Here is an 18,863-nt window from a genome sequence, read left to right on the forward strand (position 1 = left end):
GCGCGTTAATTTGTGTCTTAACATTTCTAGAACATCTGCAAGGAAGCCGATTCTAAACGCGAAGATATGAAATGGCTTGTGCAAACACTCGATTCTTTAGCATCCCATTGTCCTGAAAGCCAAGCTCACACCGAACAAAAGAAGCTAGAAGCTTTGATAACGCGTTATAAAAATTTGATACCCTCCCTTGAAATAACTATGGTTAAAACCGACACTCTTTCTAAATGTTACACTTACCGAAGAGATGTTAAAGAAGTTTGTAATTTGCTCAAGCGTGTTCGCGAACAATCGAAACGGGAAGCACAACCTCACAGCCTTCAAAGTGTGAATGAATTGATCAAACACCAGGAAGTGGCAATTACACAACTCGACCAACAAAGACCTCATATTATGTCCATGTTACAAAAGGGTAAAGAATTGATTAAAGACAGTAACGCTCCGCCTTTTGTTCAAGAAGAAGTGAAAATATTAGAGAGTGGGTGGACGGAAACTTATGATGAAACCGTCGAGCGACTTCACAAGTTGTTAGGAACACAACACTTGTGGGTTAACTACTCCGAACAGAAACAAGAGATTATAGAACTTCTTCAGAGAGCCGAACAAGAACTGAGACGGATTTCTCCGAGTCAGTACAACTCTAGTAACCTTCCGGCTGAGTTGTTAGCCAAACAAGAAATGGCGGTGCGTCTACGTGAAGCCACTGAAGAAATGCTTCGCAGATTGAGAGATTTGTCGCAGAATTTGGGTAAAGTCGCCCCAACTGATCAACCATCAATCGAAAAAGAGGTAACCGAAATTGAACATCGATTGAGTACCACTCTGGAGAACGTCCAAGAACGTGTTGTTTTCTTGGAACAGTACAACACGAAATGGGTCGACTTCCAAAGCAAACTTGGAGAGTTGCAAAACTGGACGGTACAAAACGCCCCTCAGTTGTTATCAGCTGTACAAGAAGAAAACATCGCTCCAGAGGAACGCGTCTCTAAAACAACCCTCCTCCAGTCGGAACTGTGCCACAAAATCAATCTTTTAGACCAACTGAATGCAGAAGCAGGTAATTTGATGATCCAAGACAACCCCGACGTGCGACAACTCCAAGCCCAAGTAGTAGAATTACAAGACCGTGTAGTCGCTATTAACAAAAATGTGGAAACTCAAGCAGCCGCTGTTGCTAAAGACATGAAAAACTGGCAGGTGTACCAGTCGAACATCCACGAGATTAAACCCTGGATCGAAAAATCGGAAACCCGAATCCAGATGGGTGTACCAAAACCGGCAACCCTAGAAGAGGCAATCGCTATGCAAACCACCAACAAAGAATTCGCAAAAGAGTGTGACTTACAATTCGGTAAACTTCAAGGCATAGCGAATTTGAGTCAACAAATCACCTCCAGAACGCACGCACCAGACGAAATCGATGCTATTCACACCAGGTGGACCATAATCAACGACACCGCAAACCAGTGGGGTCAGAAAATCGAAAAAGTCGTGGTAACGTGGCAGGATTTCGACAAAAACGCTAAAAACTTAGAAACCTGGGTCGACCAAAAGCAGAAATCTCTCGCCGAGCGAATCATCAATCTAAACACACCTCACGTCGACAAACTAGAGAAGGAATTGGCTAAACTCAAAGCTTTTAATAATGAGATTTCGGAACAACAGGCGAAAGTTATTGCGTTGACACAAAGCGCGGATTCCATAAGTCACCACGTTAATCCCGAGGGAGGGGTTGTGGTTAAAGGGAAGGTGCAAGAGTTGAAGGGTCAAGTGGGCCAACTAGCCGAAGCCGTTAGGGCGAAGATTAACGAAGTGTCAGACGCGATTTTAGTTAAACACGATTTCCAAACGAAAATGATTGATTTCACGAATTGGGTCGATCAATTTAAGAGTAACGTGGGGCAAATTGATCAAATCCCATCTGATAAGGTCGAGACGGCGCTGATTAATGTGCACGCTTTAATGCAGGAACATTCCGAGAAACAACCGGTTTTCAACACGATTTATGGAGAAATTAAGGAGATAACGCTGCAAGCGGCACCGGATGAAACCCAAACTTTGAATCAAGAGTACAGCACTTTGGTGGAAAATTACCAAGATGTGGAAGACAAACTTCAGAGTAAGAAGTTGGCACTTGAGAAATGGGGGGATTTGATTAATTGGCACGGGGAGACTTTGAGTCAGTTGAACCATATTAAATATCAGCTAGACAGCGGGAAAGTTTCTCCAGATAACCTTCCGAAGCTTCTTCAAGAAACGGAGACTATAATCACGAAAATCACCACATGGAAGCAAACAGCTCCTGTTATCGACAATATGAAAGACGTTGTTATTCTGGATAAGCAAACGGGTTTGCCTAGAAGTGCTGACCACATGGTTAGAGACGTCGAAGTGAGGGCGATTAATCTCAAATCGCAACTTGCAGACAAGCTGGACAACGTCCAGAAGGTTAAAGCGCACTGGAAGCAGTTCGAAGACCTCCAAGCTAAAGTGAACGATGGATTGCGCCAAAATGAAACCAAACTGACTGGAATTTTGAGCCAAGTACGAACCTCACACGATCTTCCACAAGCTGTATCAGACTTGAACCAACTACTCGACGACCAGATTGAAAAATCACCAATCAAAGAAGAGCTGCGGAAGGAAGCTTTACAACTAATGAAGGAAGACATACAGAACGTTTCAGTCATCCAGAATGCTATTTCCGAAATCGAATCCAACTGGAACAAAGTCAATGAAGATATAAAAGAACAAAAACTGAAACTATCTGACACTATTTTCGCCTGGAATGACTTCCAAGAGGCCAAAGATCGAGTGATTAAAGACATAGAGCGAATTGAACACATCGTGGAAGGGTTAGAAGTACCAAACGACCTAATCCAAGCCAACATGAATAGCGAAAAGGCGAAAAAAGCGCTAGATGCTTTAAAGAAAACCAAGACTAATTTAGACAGAGTCGACCTTAAAGGTCAAGCGATTGTTAAGAAAGCTGACACAATCCCCGAAATCGAAAGTGAGGTTCGGAGCGAAATCCAAGAAGTCCACGAGGTGTGGTCTAGTGTTTACGAAAAATTAATGAACGTTGCGCAAACAGCCGAATCGCAAGCTACGATTTGGAAACATATTGAAGACACTAAGAACAGTTTGCTTCAGTGGTTGGGCGAACAAAACACGATTCTAGCTCTAGCGGCAGAAAAACCGAACGAAGTAGAAGCAGCGAAAGCAAAATTTGCTAAATACCGCGAAGAGTTACCAGCTCATCAGAGACTAAATCAGAGTATACCGACAAAATATGCCCAACTAGTCAAACTAACAGATGGTAAAGAAATTCCAACTCTGCAATCGCTGGTCAAACTTTTGGAAGATCAGTTCAGAGATGTGGAAGCCAATGCGCAGAAACTCGAACTAGTTGCGTCTAAATATGGCAGCAAAGAACAAGAAATTAGAGATGAGATTAAAACAGTTGGTACTAAGATATCGGGTCTGCGTGAAGGCATAATCAAGTGTGAGGATTTGTCCGGTGACAACGAAAAGATTTTGGAGAGGTTGTTGACAGTCCGGCAACTAAAGAGCGAAGTTTTGGCTTCTGATGGAGATATTAGGAAAATCGATCACGAAATAGAGCAAATGAAGTCGTCGTACCCTACATTCAATGAAAGTAATATACCGAAAGAACAACAGTTGTTGAAGAAGAGATTCGAAAGCATTATCGTACATTCAAATAAGATTGAAAATAGTCTTTTGAGTTTCTTGAAGAAGTTCCACAATGAGAAATACGGTGCTCTGCAACGAATTATCGCTACTCATAAAGAGAAAATTCAGTGGTGTCTGCCAGAACCCGCAAGCGATAAATATAACCTCGAGGTAAAACTAAAATCGTTGGTACCTATTCAAAATGCTTTGGAAGATTGTGACAAACGACGTGTCGAACTAGTAGAGTCTCTAGTGTTACTAGAAAAAGTAGAATCGCCAGAAACCATCAAGTTGCTGGTTGCCGAAAAGGATCACGTATTTTTGGACCTCGATAACCTTAAAGAAAACTACTACAGTACTAAAGCTCTCCTTGAAAGAAACATCGTTTTACACGAACAGTACGAAAGCCTCAGCGAAACCATCTCCAGCTGGTTGAAAGATATCGAAAATAGAGTCAAAGCTGAGAGTACCACCCAAAACGACTTAAATTCAGTGGATGCTAAAATTAACGAAATAGAAAAACTCCAGACTGAAGTACGCGACTACGAAAGCGAAATCCAGAAGTTGGTACCTCTAAGTGAAAATTTGGTGAAAGAAGTACCGGAATCCCGCGTGGGTCAGTATGTCCAACATTTAAATACACGTTATCAAACTGTGTCAAAGTTCTTAATAAACTACCTAGAGAAGTTGCACGAACTTAACAGATACAAAGACTTGTACAGAAAAAGCATACAGGATGTTGAAGCGTGGTTAGTTCAAGCTGAAGAAAAAGTGAAGACTTTCTCAGATTTTACAACGAGACCCAACCAAGCCACTCTCCAAGAACTCAAAAATTTTGCTAGCGAAAAAGAAAAAGGTCAGTTGCTTTTGGGGAAAGCTGTAGAGCATGGAGAGGCACTCTTTTCAGGAATCACACCTGAAAATAGAGACGCCATTCGTACTGAATTGAGAAACTTGAGGGATAAGTCTGAAGCGTTGATCGACAAAGTTAACAATATTTACAAGCAAGTGGAAGGAATTTTGCTGCAGAGACACTCCTTTGATGATAATTTAACACAGGTGAAGTTGTGGATTAGCGATGCTGAGAGTAAGTTAGGTCCTGAGATGAAATTAGATGCCACTTTGGCCGAAAAGAAACAAACTTTACACAACTATAAAACTCTGGCTCAAGACGTAAATCTTCACAAAAATATTTTGAAACAACTACAGGATAAGATTGGGCAGTTAGCAGACGCTGACGCGGAGTCAAAGCTGGATGAGAATTTAGCCAATTACAATAAGCTAGCTCAAGAAGTGAATAGCCGTATCGAGTTAGTTGAAGATTTTGTAGCCAATCATGAAGCGTACAATCAGGCTATAGAGAAATGCCACGATTGGTTGAGTGCTTTAACGTCAGAAGCTGCTCTTTTAGTTGACGAGTCTTCGACGGAACCACCCGAAGCCAAATTAGCTATGGTTGAAAATCTACTAGCACAGAAAGTCGAAGGTGACAAAATCATCAATTCTTGTAAGCAACAACTGGATATTGTTTTGACACAAACTGCACCTTCTGGTCATCCTCAACTAATCAACAGCTTCGCAGACCAAGAGAAGTCGTGGCGACTGTTCTTAGAGTTGTGCTCAGACGCTCAAGAGAAACTCCAAAGTATCCATTCTCAGTACGCCGAAATCGAGAAACTAATTCAAGATTTGGAAACTTGGTTGAGACAAAAGGAAGCACAAGCAAAGGATCAGAGTTTGAAGAGTACGGAAGAAACCAAGAGAGCGCATTTGGAGAAGTTGAAGAGCTTGGAGAAGGAAGTTCTAGGAAAAGAGAGCGACTTTTCTAACGTTAACGAACTGGCGAGTAACGTCGAAGGCGACGTTAAAGTTTCTCAATTACTGACGAGGTACCAATCTCTCAAAAACATCTTAAGAGAGGCTATTAACAGATATAAAGGATTTGTGACTGAGCATCAACGTTTCAATGACGAGTACACAGAATTTGTCCAGTGGTTGTCAGACAAAGCCGAAGAACTATCCGATTTGAGTCACATAGTCGGCGATTTGGACATTCTCCAAAACCGCCAGAAAGAAATCAAAAATTTGATTGACGCTCGCAACTTGAAGAGCGAACAGTTTGAAAATTTGATCGAAAATGGAGAGAAACTCTATGCTCATACGTCGCCAGATGGTAGAGAAATAATTCGACAACAACTTAGGAATTTAAGAACGATTTGGGATAGTTTTACGGACGATCTCCAAACTGCTACAAACAAACTGGATCAGTGTTTGGTGCAATTCTCTGATTTCTCGTCAACCCAAGAACAGTTGACGAAATGGTTGAAGGATGTCGAAAAAGCGATGCAACAACACACTGAATTGAAAACAACTCTTCAGGAGAAAAGAGCACAGTTGCAAAATCACAAAATTATGCACCAGGAGATTATGTCGCATCAGCAGCTTGTAGAGTCGGTTTGTGATAAAGCTCAACAGTTGGTAGATCAGACTCAGGATAGGTCGTTGAATGTGTATCTTCAATCAATTAAGCACCTATTTTTGAGCATTGTGAGTAAATCTGAGGAGTTGTTGACGAACTTGGAGGATTGTGTGGAGAAGCATAGTCAATATAACCAACAAGTGGCAGCGTTCAAGGACTGGCTTGGGGAACAATCGGATAAGTTGCAGGAGTATAATATAATCAGTGGAGAAAAAACAGAAGTCGGTAAGAGAATAACTTACATTAAGAATTTGAAAGAAAACAATGAAGAAGAGGGAGATAAACTTTTGGAAAATCTGAAGCAACATTTCATCGTTGTTGCTAAAAGTACGGCACCTAAAGGTGTAGAGCTGTTGAAAAAAGAGCTTGAGGACTTATATGGGATGCTAAGTCAGCACTTAGAAGACACGGGTAAGTTTCACTCTTTTCAAATTTTCTTTTACTTAGTGTGAAAACTTTACAGACAACGTTGTCGAAAAACAAGAAAACGCCATCAAACAGTGGCAGGAATTCGAATCCGATCTGGAAAATCTCAATCAATGGTTCAAGAACACAGAAGTTAAGTTCAGGGATCAGTCACTACAAGCAACACTTCCTGAAAAAGAAAATCAGCTGAAACTCTTCTCGAAAGATCGTGAAGTGGTGGCTGCTAAAGAAAAGGAAATTGATCATTTCGTCGACAAAAGTCATGCACTTCTCCATACAAGCGGCGTCCAAAGAATCAAGCCTTTGGTGTCTCAAATTAGCAACCGCTATCAGACTTTGCACACTTCCACCAAAGACGTGATCAATCGTTGGCAGAGCATAGTCGACGATCACCAGAAATACCAAAACAAACTAGACGAAACGTCCAATTGGTTGCAACACCTAGAAGACAACTTGGCGGTTTTGCAAAAGGGTGAACTGTCATCGCAACCTGAAGCCTTAACCAATCGACTTCAGGTGTTACTAAGCGAAAAAGATCAAGGTGAACACAAAATCAACTCTCTGACTTTACTCGGGGAACGAATTCTCCCAGAAACGGCAACTCAAGGTCGTGAAATCATCAGAAGTGAGTTAAGGGAGATCCGAGAGAGATGGGATAGATTGGCCGAAGGTATCAAAGAGCAGCAGAAGTTGCAAGACGCTCAAAGTTTGCAACTGTCGAGTTACCAAGACATGTTGCAACAGACTCTGACGTGGTTAGACATTATGGAAAAACAAATCCAAGTTGATCCCTCGACGTGGGTATCAATCCAAGAAGTGCGGTCAAAACTTCTCAAACATAGAACCATCCATCAAGAAATTGTCAGCCATAAGAGGATCATCGATGGTGTTACCGAGAAGGCCCAAACCCTTGTCCAGTTGACCAACAACAAAGACAAAACCGCCGAAGTTGAAGAGAGTATCAAGTCGATTAATGACCGCTACAAGAACTTGGTGCAAGCGGTTCAGAAGAATCTCAAACAACTTGATAATTGCTTGGAGGTCTACCAGCAGTTCTACGACTTGCAGAAAGCGCACCAAGACAACCAGAAGCAACTATGGGATAGACTTAACAGTTATTCCGATTTGAGTGGCAACAAGCAAGCTCTACAAGAACGTCTTGACAATGTTATCGACATTCATGACCACCTACCGGATAGCAATATCAAACTAAGAGAATTAGAAGAACACGTCAACACTAAAATCTCGATTTTGCCTGGAAGGGCGCAGGAAAATATGCACCGTGACGTTGCTAATTTGAAATTCGACCAAGAGAAGTTCATTGCGGCTTTGGTCGACATAAAGTCCGGTTTAGAAGGTCGCTTGAAGCTATGGAACGACTACGAGGAGTCGTTAGAGAAACTCCTATCATGGTTGGCCGATGCCGAACTAGCACTGAAGAACTACAGTCTCAAAAACACCGTAGAAGAAAAACAGGAGCAGTTAGAAAAATATCAGGTGAGTTTTCAGAAGTTTGATTTGCAGTGGTTTGATGATCAAAATTCTCAGGATCTGACTAGGTTGATTGATTCACGTAGTAGGGACGTGAAGGATTTCGTTGTAATCACTGACCATTTGGAGCAAGTAAGACATTTTCATTGTATTATCGCACTCTTCTTCTTTAGCAATGTCGTTGTCTCTTTTTGGTGGTGGTACTTCTTCTTCTATTTTCTTGTTGGTGTTATTAAAGTAGCCTTTCCCGTACTAATAGGAATTGTCCTTGCAGGCTCTCATCTTGAATCTCAGACAAAACGAAGTCGAATTTGATAAAATGTCTGACGATTCCACTGAACTGGTCCAGAGTAGCGGCGACAGTCGGATTTCTGTCAACGTCCAACAGATTTCTTCGCGTTTCCAGTCGGTTCAAGCCACTGCTAAAGAAGTCGTGAAGAAGTGTGAACAAAACGTGGCGGATCATCGCCTCTACATCGACAAATACCGCCAGTGCTCCGACTGGATCGTCGCAGCTCAAGCCAGGTTCGACACTTGCAAGGAGAACATCAAGAAAGGGGCGCGCAATATTCTCACCGAACAATATAAAGTTCTTGAGGAGTTGCTATCGCAACAAACTAGTGCTTCGCTTCTTTTGAACAACACTATCGAACTCGGAGAGAAGCTCTACCTGAGCACCGCTCCAGAAGGCCGCGAAGTCATCAACAACCAACTCCAAGAGCTTCAGCAGGCCTTCGAAGCCCTGTTCGATGGCATCAATAGCACTGATCGTGAATTGAAAGCCAAACTCACAAGGTAAGTGTTTATTTAATTTGAAATTAAACCACTAACAGTCTTGTTAGATGGACCGGGTTTGAAGAGTGCGCTAAAAACATCCGCACTTGGTTGAAAGAAGTCGATTTACCTCAAGAACTCGAGCTTAAAGCTAACTTAGATGAGAAACGAGCTCAGCTTCAAATTTACCGCACTTTGTTGCATGATGCTTTGGCGCATCAACAGGACGTTGTCGATTTACGTGATAAAGTCGAGAGTCTTCCTGAACGCAACGAGAGCATCGACCAACAGTTGAATTCGATTATGGAACAACACGACAAGTTGTTGAAACGAGCACAGAATTTCGTCGAACGGTACGAAAACATAGTGAGCGACCATCAAGAGTACAGCAAGGTTGTGGAAAATGCGAAGGAGTGGATGAATGCAACTCTTACAACCGTGAATACCTTGGGAGACTTGGATTTAGAAAGAATCTCGTTACATTCGAACCTCGAGCGCTTGAAAAATATACAAAATAGTCTTCCGGATGAAGAGAGCAGAATCGAGAAGGTTAAGACTTTGGGTGACCGAGTCATTTCCGGTACCATTGATTATGGACAGCCGGCGATTAGGTCGCAGATTGATAATTCTCAACAGGAATGGGCTGCTCTGGTTTCGGCGATAGCGCAAATCATAGCCCAACTGGAAACTAAACTAGAACACTGGTCGGAATACGAAACATTGAAGGAACAATGTCTGGCCTGGATTCGTGCCATGGACAATAAATTGCATTCTGTAGACTTAAAAGCAACAGCACCTGAAAAGAAAGCGCAGCTTGAGGCTTTGAAAACCCTTCAGGGTGAAATTCGGGCTAAAGAACTGGAAATTGACGCCGTCACCGAAAAAGCGCAACAAGTAAATAAAGCTTTATACAACAGAAACTCCCAAATATCTGAACTAGGAGTGAAGTACCAACAAGTCTGCCAGAAAGTCAAAGATCTGACAAGCCGTTGGCAACACTACGTCAACAGTCACCAAGACTTCGACTCCAAAATTAGTTCCTGCGAACAATGGCTTGGCGACATTAATGACAGACTAACATACTGCTCTGACATCGGTTCCGCTAACCAAAAGGAACTCGAGCAAAAACTCGAAGCTGTCCAAGAACTCATCCTATCGAAAGAAGAAGGTTTTGCCAAAATTCAAAATTTGGTAGAACTCGCACAAACCGTGTTGGCCAACACTTCTCCAAACGGACACGATACCATCAATCAAGCTCTTGCCAATATCCAAGAATTGTGGTCAAATCTAGCTTCACGCATGATCGAAACTAAGACACTAATAGACGAAGCTTTGACCAAATGGGCCGGTCTTTTGGAACAAATTCGCGACTTCGACAAAACGGTCGAATGGGTGGAAGCGCAATTGAAAGAACTGTCGGTACTACAAGCAACCGCAGCTGAAAAGAAAACCCAACTCGACCAAATCAAGAACCTCGAAGAAAAAGTTAGATGCGAGAAAATCGAAATCGATAATCTTAAATCGATGGCATCTCAAGTACTAAGAAGCAAGAAAGCCGACCAACAAGACGCGCAAAGAATTTTCGACAGATTCAATGAGTGTTTCCAGAAGATTACCAAATTGTTGCATGATAGAGAGAATCAGTACCGTGACCACAAGACGTACAAAGAAGCGTACGATGAAGTACAGAGGTGGATGACTCGTGCCCAAGAAAAGGTACCTCAGTTGAAACAAAGACCTCTAGGGGAGAAACTAACAATCGAGAACTTCTCTGGACCTTTGGACCACCTTCTGAACAAACAAGCTCAAGGAGAAGTGCTTTTAGAAAATCTTGAACACGCAGCTCAGGTTGTTCTACCAAATACGAGCATCCAAGGACAAGAATTAATAAAGAATGATATCAGAGCTTTGAGAGAAAGCTTCGAAAGACTGTTCAAGGACCTTCAGCAACAACGCGACCAACTGGAAGTTGTCATTCAGTACTATCGTGACTACCGGGACGACTACGAGCGCATTTCTGACTGGCTACAGCAAATCGCTATCTTAATTAAGAGTCAAAAGATTGCGCTTTTCGGTAGTTTGTCCGAGAAAGTCAAACAAGTCGATGACGTTAAAGACATTTTGAAGAAACTCGACGATGGAAAAACTCAAATCGACCAGTTGAACGAAACAGCGAAAATTCTACTTAAATCGCCTCTCGAAATTCACGTTAACAACCAGTTGCAACAACTCAATTCACGGTACCAAGTGGAACTCAACTTAGCCAAAGACGTTTTGAAGAAAGTGGAGACCAATCGCGACCAACATAAAGAATACTCAGACAATTTAGAAAAGAGTCGTGGATGGATCGACGAAGCTCGAGAATTGATCAGAAATTGTTCAGAAGCAGCTTCTAATAGTAGCAAAGATGTACTACAGTCTCACTTGACTAAAATCCAACAACTGATACAACGACGCGAAGAAGGTCAAAATTTGATTCACGCGACTGTCAACTGTGGCGAAAAAGTACTCCGAAATACACGATCAGACGGAAGAGAATTCATTAATAACGAACTTAGAGAGATTCAAGGCGACTGGGACCGAATCGTGAAGAAAATGTCCACGGTGAAGGTCCACTTAGAAACGGCTTTGCTTCAATGGGCCGACTATGACAGTTCTTACACTCAGTTACAACAATGGATTACTGATCGTGAAGCTAAATTACAACAAGTTTCCGAATTGAAGGTCGTAAAAATCAACAAGAGTCAAACCGGGTTGAGTTCGTTACCTATCGGAGAAAGAAAAGCAACCCTCCGAGAAACAGGAAGCATCGTCCAGGATATTGTTTCCTTCGAACCCATGATCCAGTCAGTAACTTCTAAAGCAGAAGACTTGAAGCAAGCAGCTCCTGCCTCTGAAATTTCCACCAAATATGAAAGTCTCTCAAAACATGCCAGAGAACTGTACGAAAAGCAGAAAGAAACAGTGGAACAACACCAAGCCTTCGTGGATGCTGATAACGAGTTCGTTCAGTGGATACGTCTTGCGAAAGAACGGTTGAGCAAGTGTTCGGAACCTACAGGTGACAAAGAAAGTCTTGGAAGTAAATTATCGCAGCTCAAAGCTCTCCAGAACGAGCTCCCCGAAGGGGAGAAAAAATTAGAAAACGCGTTAGAACAAGGAGATAAAGCTTGCCAATACGCAGAGGATGAAGATCGTGAGATAATTGAAGAAGAAGTCGGTTTGTTGCAAGAAGAGTTTGACACGTATGTTGAATGCTTGACTAGTACGAGGAATTTGTTGGAGGTGGGTATTGTCAAGTGGACCGAATACGAAGAACAGTACCAAGAAGCACTAGATTGGTTAGCTCAGACAGAAAACTTGGTGCAGTCGTACAACAAGCTTCAAGATAGTTTGGAAGAGAAACGTGCAGTTCTGGAGCAGTTCCAGTTGCAGTTACAGACAGTTTTTGACTGGCAGTCGGAACTAGATCGTCTCAATATGAAAGCACAAGTTCTATTAGAAACATGTGCAGATACTAGAATCAGTAACGCCGTGACTCAGCTTTCCACCAAATATAACGCTATTTTGTCACTAGCGAAAGAGGTAATGCGCCGGTTAGAGTTACACTATCAGGAACATCAACAACACAGTACTCTGTATCAAGAGTGTCAAGACTGGATTGATCGTACCAGAGATAAACTCAACACTTGTCAAGAAATCCCGAACACTCTACCTGAAGTCAACAGTAAGTTACAAGCAGTGAAAAACATACGAACATCTTTAGAACAAGGACAGAACAAGTTGCGTTACATTGCTGAGTTGAAGGAGAGAGTAATCATGAACACAGAACAATCAGGAGCTGCTAAAATCCAAGAAGATACAGAAAATCTGAAACAAGATATGGAGAAGTTGTTAAATGATGTACAAGAAGCGCGTAATAAACTAACAAATCGTGCTGCACAGCTGGAAGAAGTCGCCAAACTTCACGCTATGTTGTTGGATTGGTTACAAGATATAGAACACCAGGTACAATCCGACGATGAATTCTTGAACGACCTGAGTGAGAAAAAAGCAAAACTGGAGAAGTTCAAAGTCGTACAAAAAGAAATAAAAACCCACAGTGACTTAGTCGACAAACTGAAGAGTAAACTAAATGAAGACGCAACTTTGAAGAGCGATGATTACGAAAATTCGTTCAAAAAGTACGACGGTTTGAAAGAGTTGGTGAACAAATCAATCATCGACTTGGAAAAACAAGTAGGTGACCACGAACAATACAGAAGTTCGTACAAAAACGCAATGGAACTTATCCGAAAGTCATGCGTTGAAGCCCAAACGTGTTCTGATCTTCACGACGAACTTGAAAAGATCCTACAAAAGGAGGCAAAGATAACAGAAATCTCGAGTTGGTTGCCTGAATGCGATAACCTAGTCCACAGAACCATCGAATTGAGTATCTTAGTCATGAAGACGACTGGTGAAGAAGGCAAAGACACCATCAAACAAGAAATCGAACAACTCAACATGGACTGGGAAGGCCTTCACCTGATTTGTAACGAAACTCAAAAATCTATCACTAAGTGTAAAGAAGCCTGGAAGGAGTTCAAGACTAACTACGACAAGATGAAGAAATGTATAGACAATTTCCAACAACGTGTAGACACAGAGAACGAAAACGACAAGAAAACACCTGAAGATCTGCAAAGGTGTCGCCAGCTTTTGGACGAAATCGTGTCTGAGAAACCTAATTTAGAAACATTGACTGATTCTTGCGAGGCTTTAATGGAACTAAGCGCTGTGGGTTGGGTTCGTGATAAAACTGTCCAATTGCAAACAGCCTACACCAACTTGTTAACCAACGCTCAGACTCTCGTTTCCAAAATTGAAAAGAACCTCTCCGACCATACAGAATTCCTCAAAGTCAAAAAGGAGTTGGAAGAGTGGTTGCACTCCTCTCACAAGAGCGTCCAAGACTGTATAGGAGTGGGAGACGAAAACAGCATTCGCGAAAAACTTGAAACCATCAGAATAATCGCGGCTAAAACTCCCGAAGGACAGAAACTTCTGACTAAACTCCAAGACGCCTTCTCCAAAGCTATCAACACAAGTCTGCCTGAAAAACAAGACGTTCTGCGCGAAAACATGACCACTTTGAGGAACAGTTGGGACCAACTCAGTATGGATTTGACTTCGATTCAAGCTCAACTGAAAGGGGCTTTGAGCCGATGGGACGACTTTAACGAAACCAAGAGGCGTTTGCAAGACTGGTTGACTCAAACTGATCGAATTTTGAAAGAGAAACCACACACGAAAGGGGAACTCAGCGAGATGAAAACTTTGCAAGAACGTTACAAGAACTTGCAGCTGGAAATCAAGAACAAACAAGGTGATTTGAATAGGTTGAAAGAAGAAGCGATTGAGTTGAGTTCTTGGGCTAAGCAGCCGAGAGTTTTGGAAGAAGTGAAGCAATTACAAGCGCTTTATGATAATTTGAGTTCCACTTGTGACGCTCAGAAGGAGAGATTGGAAGGCGAAATACAAGAATATAACAACTACCATCAAAGTTTGCAAGAAACGGAGAAGTGGTTGTTGCAGATATCCTTCCAGTTGATGGCACACAATTCCTTGTATATAACTAACCGCGAACAAACTGAGGAACAGTTAGCCCAACACGAGGTATTGTTGAAGGAGATTCAGAATTACCAGAAAACTTTAGACGATGTGAAAGCTAAAGGCCATGGTCAGATCGAGCGCTATGTAAAGGAAGCTCCAGCTATTAAAGATACGATTGAAAAACAACTGAGCAACGTGCAAGAGAGTTACAACTCTTTGCTTCAAACAGCCGTTCAAATCAAGAACCGATTGGTGGACTCTTTGGCTAAATTTAAAGAGTACGAAGACACTTTGGAGAGTATTATGCAGAATTTGGACGAATACGAACCCATTGTTAGTGAAGAAGTTGAAAAGGAGGCGGAAAGTCTCGAGGAGGCTCTAAACCAGCTGGAAACAGCCAAAGTAAGTTTTTGGGTGGTGTTTTCGTTAATTTTTCTAAACATTTTTTGTAGTCTCTTCACAATAAACTTCAAGGCGAAAAATCCCGCCTCGCTCTTGCTGTCCAGGCTTGTGAAGCAGCAACAGCTTCGATTAGTCGTCCGAGTAGTCCTCGCGACACTCTTCCTCCCCCTGTGCCGATCAAAGAACTAGAATGTAGAGCTCGCTTGGAAGACCTTATCGATCAGGTAAGTGTAACTGTGGTCGTTGATTTAGTTGTTGTAGTTTCGTGTTGTTTTCGCACAATTTTGCTTTGCACTTAGACGCACAATGAATCAGCATGCTCGGAAGATTCCAAATTGAGAATGCTTGTGGATGAACTTGAAAAGCGTGGTTTTATTAAAAAGTTGCATAACCAAGTCGATAAGGTAGGTCCGCTTGGCAGACAAGTTTCCACTTCTGGATAACTAAAACCCGTTTGTTCTTCAGGTGCAATCTCACCTCAGCAACCTGACAGCTTCAGTTGCTGAGTTTGAAGAAAAAGACAAGTATAGAGACGGACTGAAAAGCTGGATCGTGAACCAGAAGAATCTGGTGACGGATTGGAAGAACAAACCCACGAAATTGAGAGCCGATGCCGCTAAGCAAGAACTCAACAATATGAACGATTTAATGGCGGCGGTAGACCAACGTCGAATGCAGCTCGTTACAGACTACGCCAGTCCTAAAAACGCGCCGCTTGAACACATGTTAGACGAACTAGAAAACGACCTATCGGCCACAATAGCAGCGAAACAATCCAACAACGAAATCATAGATGAATACAGACAGAACGTCCAAGTCATCAACAACTGGTTCGATAATCTCGTTAAGAGAATCGACGCTATAGACAAGGGCTCGGGTTTGAACTGTCAACAAAAACAAGCCGCTGTTGTCGAACTCCAAGCCGAATTCGAAGACCAAGGCCCGAAACGAATGGACGAAGTGAAACGTTTCGCCGGACAAGTTTTAGAGTTCGTCAACAACTTAGACGCCCAACAGGTCGAAGAACAAATGAAATCGATCGAGCGCCGGTACAACGACATCGGAAAACGTCTCCAGAGAAAATTACAAATCTTGGACATGACCCGAAAGGGAATCGATGACACACGCAATGAAATCGAGAATGCTCGTGACTGGGTTAAAGATCGTTATTCGGAGCTGCAAAGACCGCCGCCTTTGGGTTTCGAGAGCCGCAAAGCCGAAGATAAACTAGGCGCTTTGAAAGGATTGCTAAAAGAAGCAGATAACAAGTTAGTATTGAAAGAAACTCTGATGAAACGTGTCGGAAATATGACAAATGAGTTAGAACCTCCGGAACAACAACAGCTAGAGTCGGCTTTGAGAAACTTGGGGACGGAGCAGGAACAGCTAGTTGAAAAGATCAAGTCGGAAATTGACCGAGTGAACGCCGCCGCTAACACCCGACGCAATCTGGAACAAAATCTAGAGAAAGCTAAAGCGTGGCTGAAGGCAAAGAATGCCGAAATACACAAACTGAGCGGCTACTTACCGCTGAAAGCCCGACAAGTGGAAGAGGAAATCGCCCAACACAACATCCACGAAAACGAAATCAAAGAATTCAACGAAGGCGACTTGAACGATTTGCTTAAACTAGGAAGCAGCGTTTTGAAAGAGTGTGACGACAAAGATCGAGAGCGTCTTCAAGCCTTACTTGACGAAGTCAAGGAGGAATACGAAACTCTTACTGGAGAGTCGCAGCAGAAGATCAACGCCTTGAGTGACCTACTACAAGGAAGACGCCAATTCGAAACCGACATCGACAAGTGCATTAATTGGCTAAAACAAGCGGAAGTTGCCACAGCTTCTGACATCCGCGCTCCCAATATAGAAGTCCTTGAAGAACAACTCGCTAAGTACGAAACGTTGGGTAACGAAGCCAAACGTGTCCAGGGAGATATCGATAAGATCTGCGAACAAGGTAAAGCAATCAACCCCACGATCAGCGAAGCGGACAAATTGATCTTGAATGAGACTCTCACCAACATGAAGGATCGCCACAACCGCATTTCCGCGTTGATTCAAGACAGAACGAACGCCTTGAAACAAAACATTCAACAACTTAAAGACGCCCAGTCCAGAATCGCCGAAAGCGTCCAGTTCGTGAACGAAATCCAGAGTCAGTTGAAGGAGTTGCACAAGCCTATCGGGAACAAAGTGGAAGATGTCCAGAACGTTCTCACTACCTACGAACGGATTTTGGCAGACTTGAAAGCCAATAAAGCGAAGCTTGGTGACGTTCCGGCGTCACATTCTGGTGAATTACAAAACATTTTAGCCACACAAGACGATTTAATAAAGTCGATTGAAGACCAGATTGCTAAACTACGGCAGCTGCTCCTCCTCCGCGAACAATATCTAGCTTTGATTACCGAAATTATGACTTTCATTACCAAGTACACGGAAATTGTTCGCGACATTGAACGCTCCGGGGGCACTCCTGAAGAAAAAATTAAGAAATACGACGACGCTATTGTGAAAATTCAAGAATGTGAGGCCATGTTGGCTTCAGCTGCCGACAAAGGACAACAAATCGCCGCCGATTGTTCAGTTCAAGATAGAAACAGCATCACTGAACAAATTCAGTCCTTGAAACAATCACTGCAGAATTTGCGACGTGCCGTTGAGAAACAGCGGCAAGAACACGAGAACACGGCAGCCGAACATAGAAAACTCGCCGCAGAGCTTGAAGAAATCCTGGATTGGTTACACTCCAACGAAGGTTTAGTTAGATCCAGACCTCTCCTGAGCCGCGATGTTAACAGCGTGGAAAAAGAGCTCGAAAATCACCACCAACTAGCCCAAAATGTTAACGGTTATTTGGACAAAATCAGGAAAATTCAGGATGCGACGAGACACGACGATAGCATGCCAGGGTCGCTTTTGGAACAACTCTCCGAAGCTAATTCTTTACTAACATCGTTACCCCGAGAACTGGAAGACAGGGAAAAATATCTTGAAAACAACAAACAACTACGTGAAGAGTATGCACGACTTAAGGAGAGACTTAACGACTGGGTTAAGGAGGCAGAAATTCGCTTGTCGAGTCACAAGGATGGGGTCGATTTTGAAAATATATTGACTGACTTGGAGGAACACAAAATTTTCTTCAGCACTGAGGCCAACATGAAGGAACTGGTGTCTCAGAATATTCAACAAGCCGCGGATAAAATATGGCCGAGTCTTACGCCGTACGAACAAGAGGAGTTGAGTCGGGAACAACAACACCATACCCAGTTGTTGAAGAATACGTTGAATTCGGCTAAATCGCAGCGAGCGCAGTTGGAGCAAGATGCTGAAATTTGGAAAGATTATTGCCAGATTTTGGATAAGGTGAAGGCTGTTATCGCTCGCACGAAGTTTACTGATGAACCAGTGACTACTTTGGCTGGGTTGCATTTCAACGTGCAGAAGATTTCGCACGCACTGAATGACATTCAGGTGAGTCAAATTGTGTTTTGTAGTAGGAATAGGTGGTTACAAACAATGATGAATTAAATTGCACAAGTTTACGATGGACGTATGAAGAAAACAATAAATCGGTTACGCCCTGTACATAAAAATAGAGGTGTAGAAATAAAACATACTTAGACACATGTAAGATTTAAATTTATCGTTGAACTGGTTTTTATTTATAATTCAATAGATTACGACAGGAAATGAGATAATTTCTTTTTATGTGAATTTCTCGGTGATTGTATTTTCCAGTTATCAGTTTTATAGAGAAAAAAAAAAAAACAAATATGTAGTTTAGGAATGAGTACAATGCCACTGTGCCTACGTCAGTTTAATATTTCTATGCGATAACCATAGTGGGAGAACCACTTATCAGACCAGTAAAAATTCTCTGATTAATGAGCATGAATCTTAGGCAACCAGAATTTAAGGTAAACAGCATGAATGATGCCGTTCTATTTTTAAACATGTGATATCATGGTTCTTACATCACTGATACCAGAATATATGCATT

The 18,863-nt window shown here is 42.4% G+C and overlaps 1 protein-coding gene across 9 annotated transcripts in view; it reads left to right on the forward strand.

The window, feature by feature from the left end:
* Positions 1 to 18,863, forward strand: part of LOC135125871 (muscle-specific protein 300 kDa) — a 96,609-nt gene that overhangs the window by 31,588 nt on the left and 46,158 nt on the right. For 2 of the 9 annotated variants that reach the window (XM_064051602.1, XM_064051600.1), the window contains exons 1-8: positions 43 to 6,580; positions 6,633 to 8,092; positions 8,144 to 8,218; positions 8,361 to 8,881; positions 8,929 to 14,857; positions 14,908 to 15,081; positions 15,157 to 15,261; positions 15,323 to 18,334. In XM_064051602.1, the coding sequence (XP_063907672.1) occupies positions 67 to 6,580; positions 6,633 to 8,092; positions 8,144 to 8,218; positions 8,361 to 8,881; positions 8,929 to 14,857; positions 14,908 to 15,081; positions 15,157 to 15,261; positions 15,323 to 18,334 (17,790 nt within the window). In that variant the 5' untranslated portion in view covers positions 43 to 66. Of the gene's footprint in view, positions 1 to 30; positions 6,581 to 6,632; positions 8,093 to 8,143; positions 8,219 to 8,360; positions 8,882 to 8,928; positions 14,858 to 14,907; positions 15,082 to 15,156; positions 15,262 to 15,322; positions 18,335 to 18,863 lie in introns of those variants that run through there. The other 7 variants (XM_064051599.1, XM_064051601.1, XM_064051604.1 and 4 more) reach the window with 5 other exon arrangements.

Source organism: Zophobas morio, unplaced genomic scaffold (genome assembly GCF_036711695.1).
Source record: "Zophobas morio isolate AGI-343-1 ecotype UQ-CSIRO unplaced genomic scaffold, CSIRO_AGI_Zmor_V1 ptg000009l, whole genome shotgun sequence".
Classification (NCBI taxonomy): domain Eukaryota; kingdom Metazoa; phylum Arthropoda; class Insecta; order Coleoptera; family Tenebrionidae; genus Zophobas; species Zophobas morio.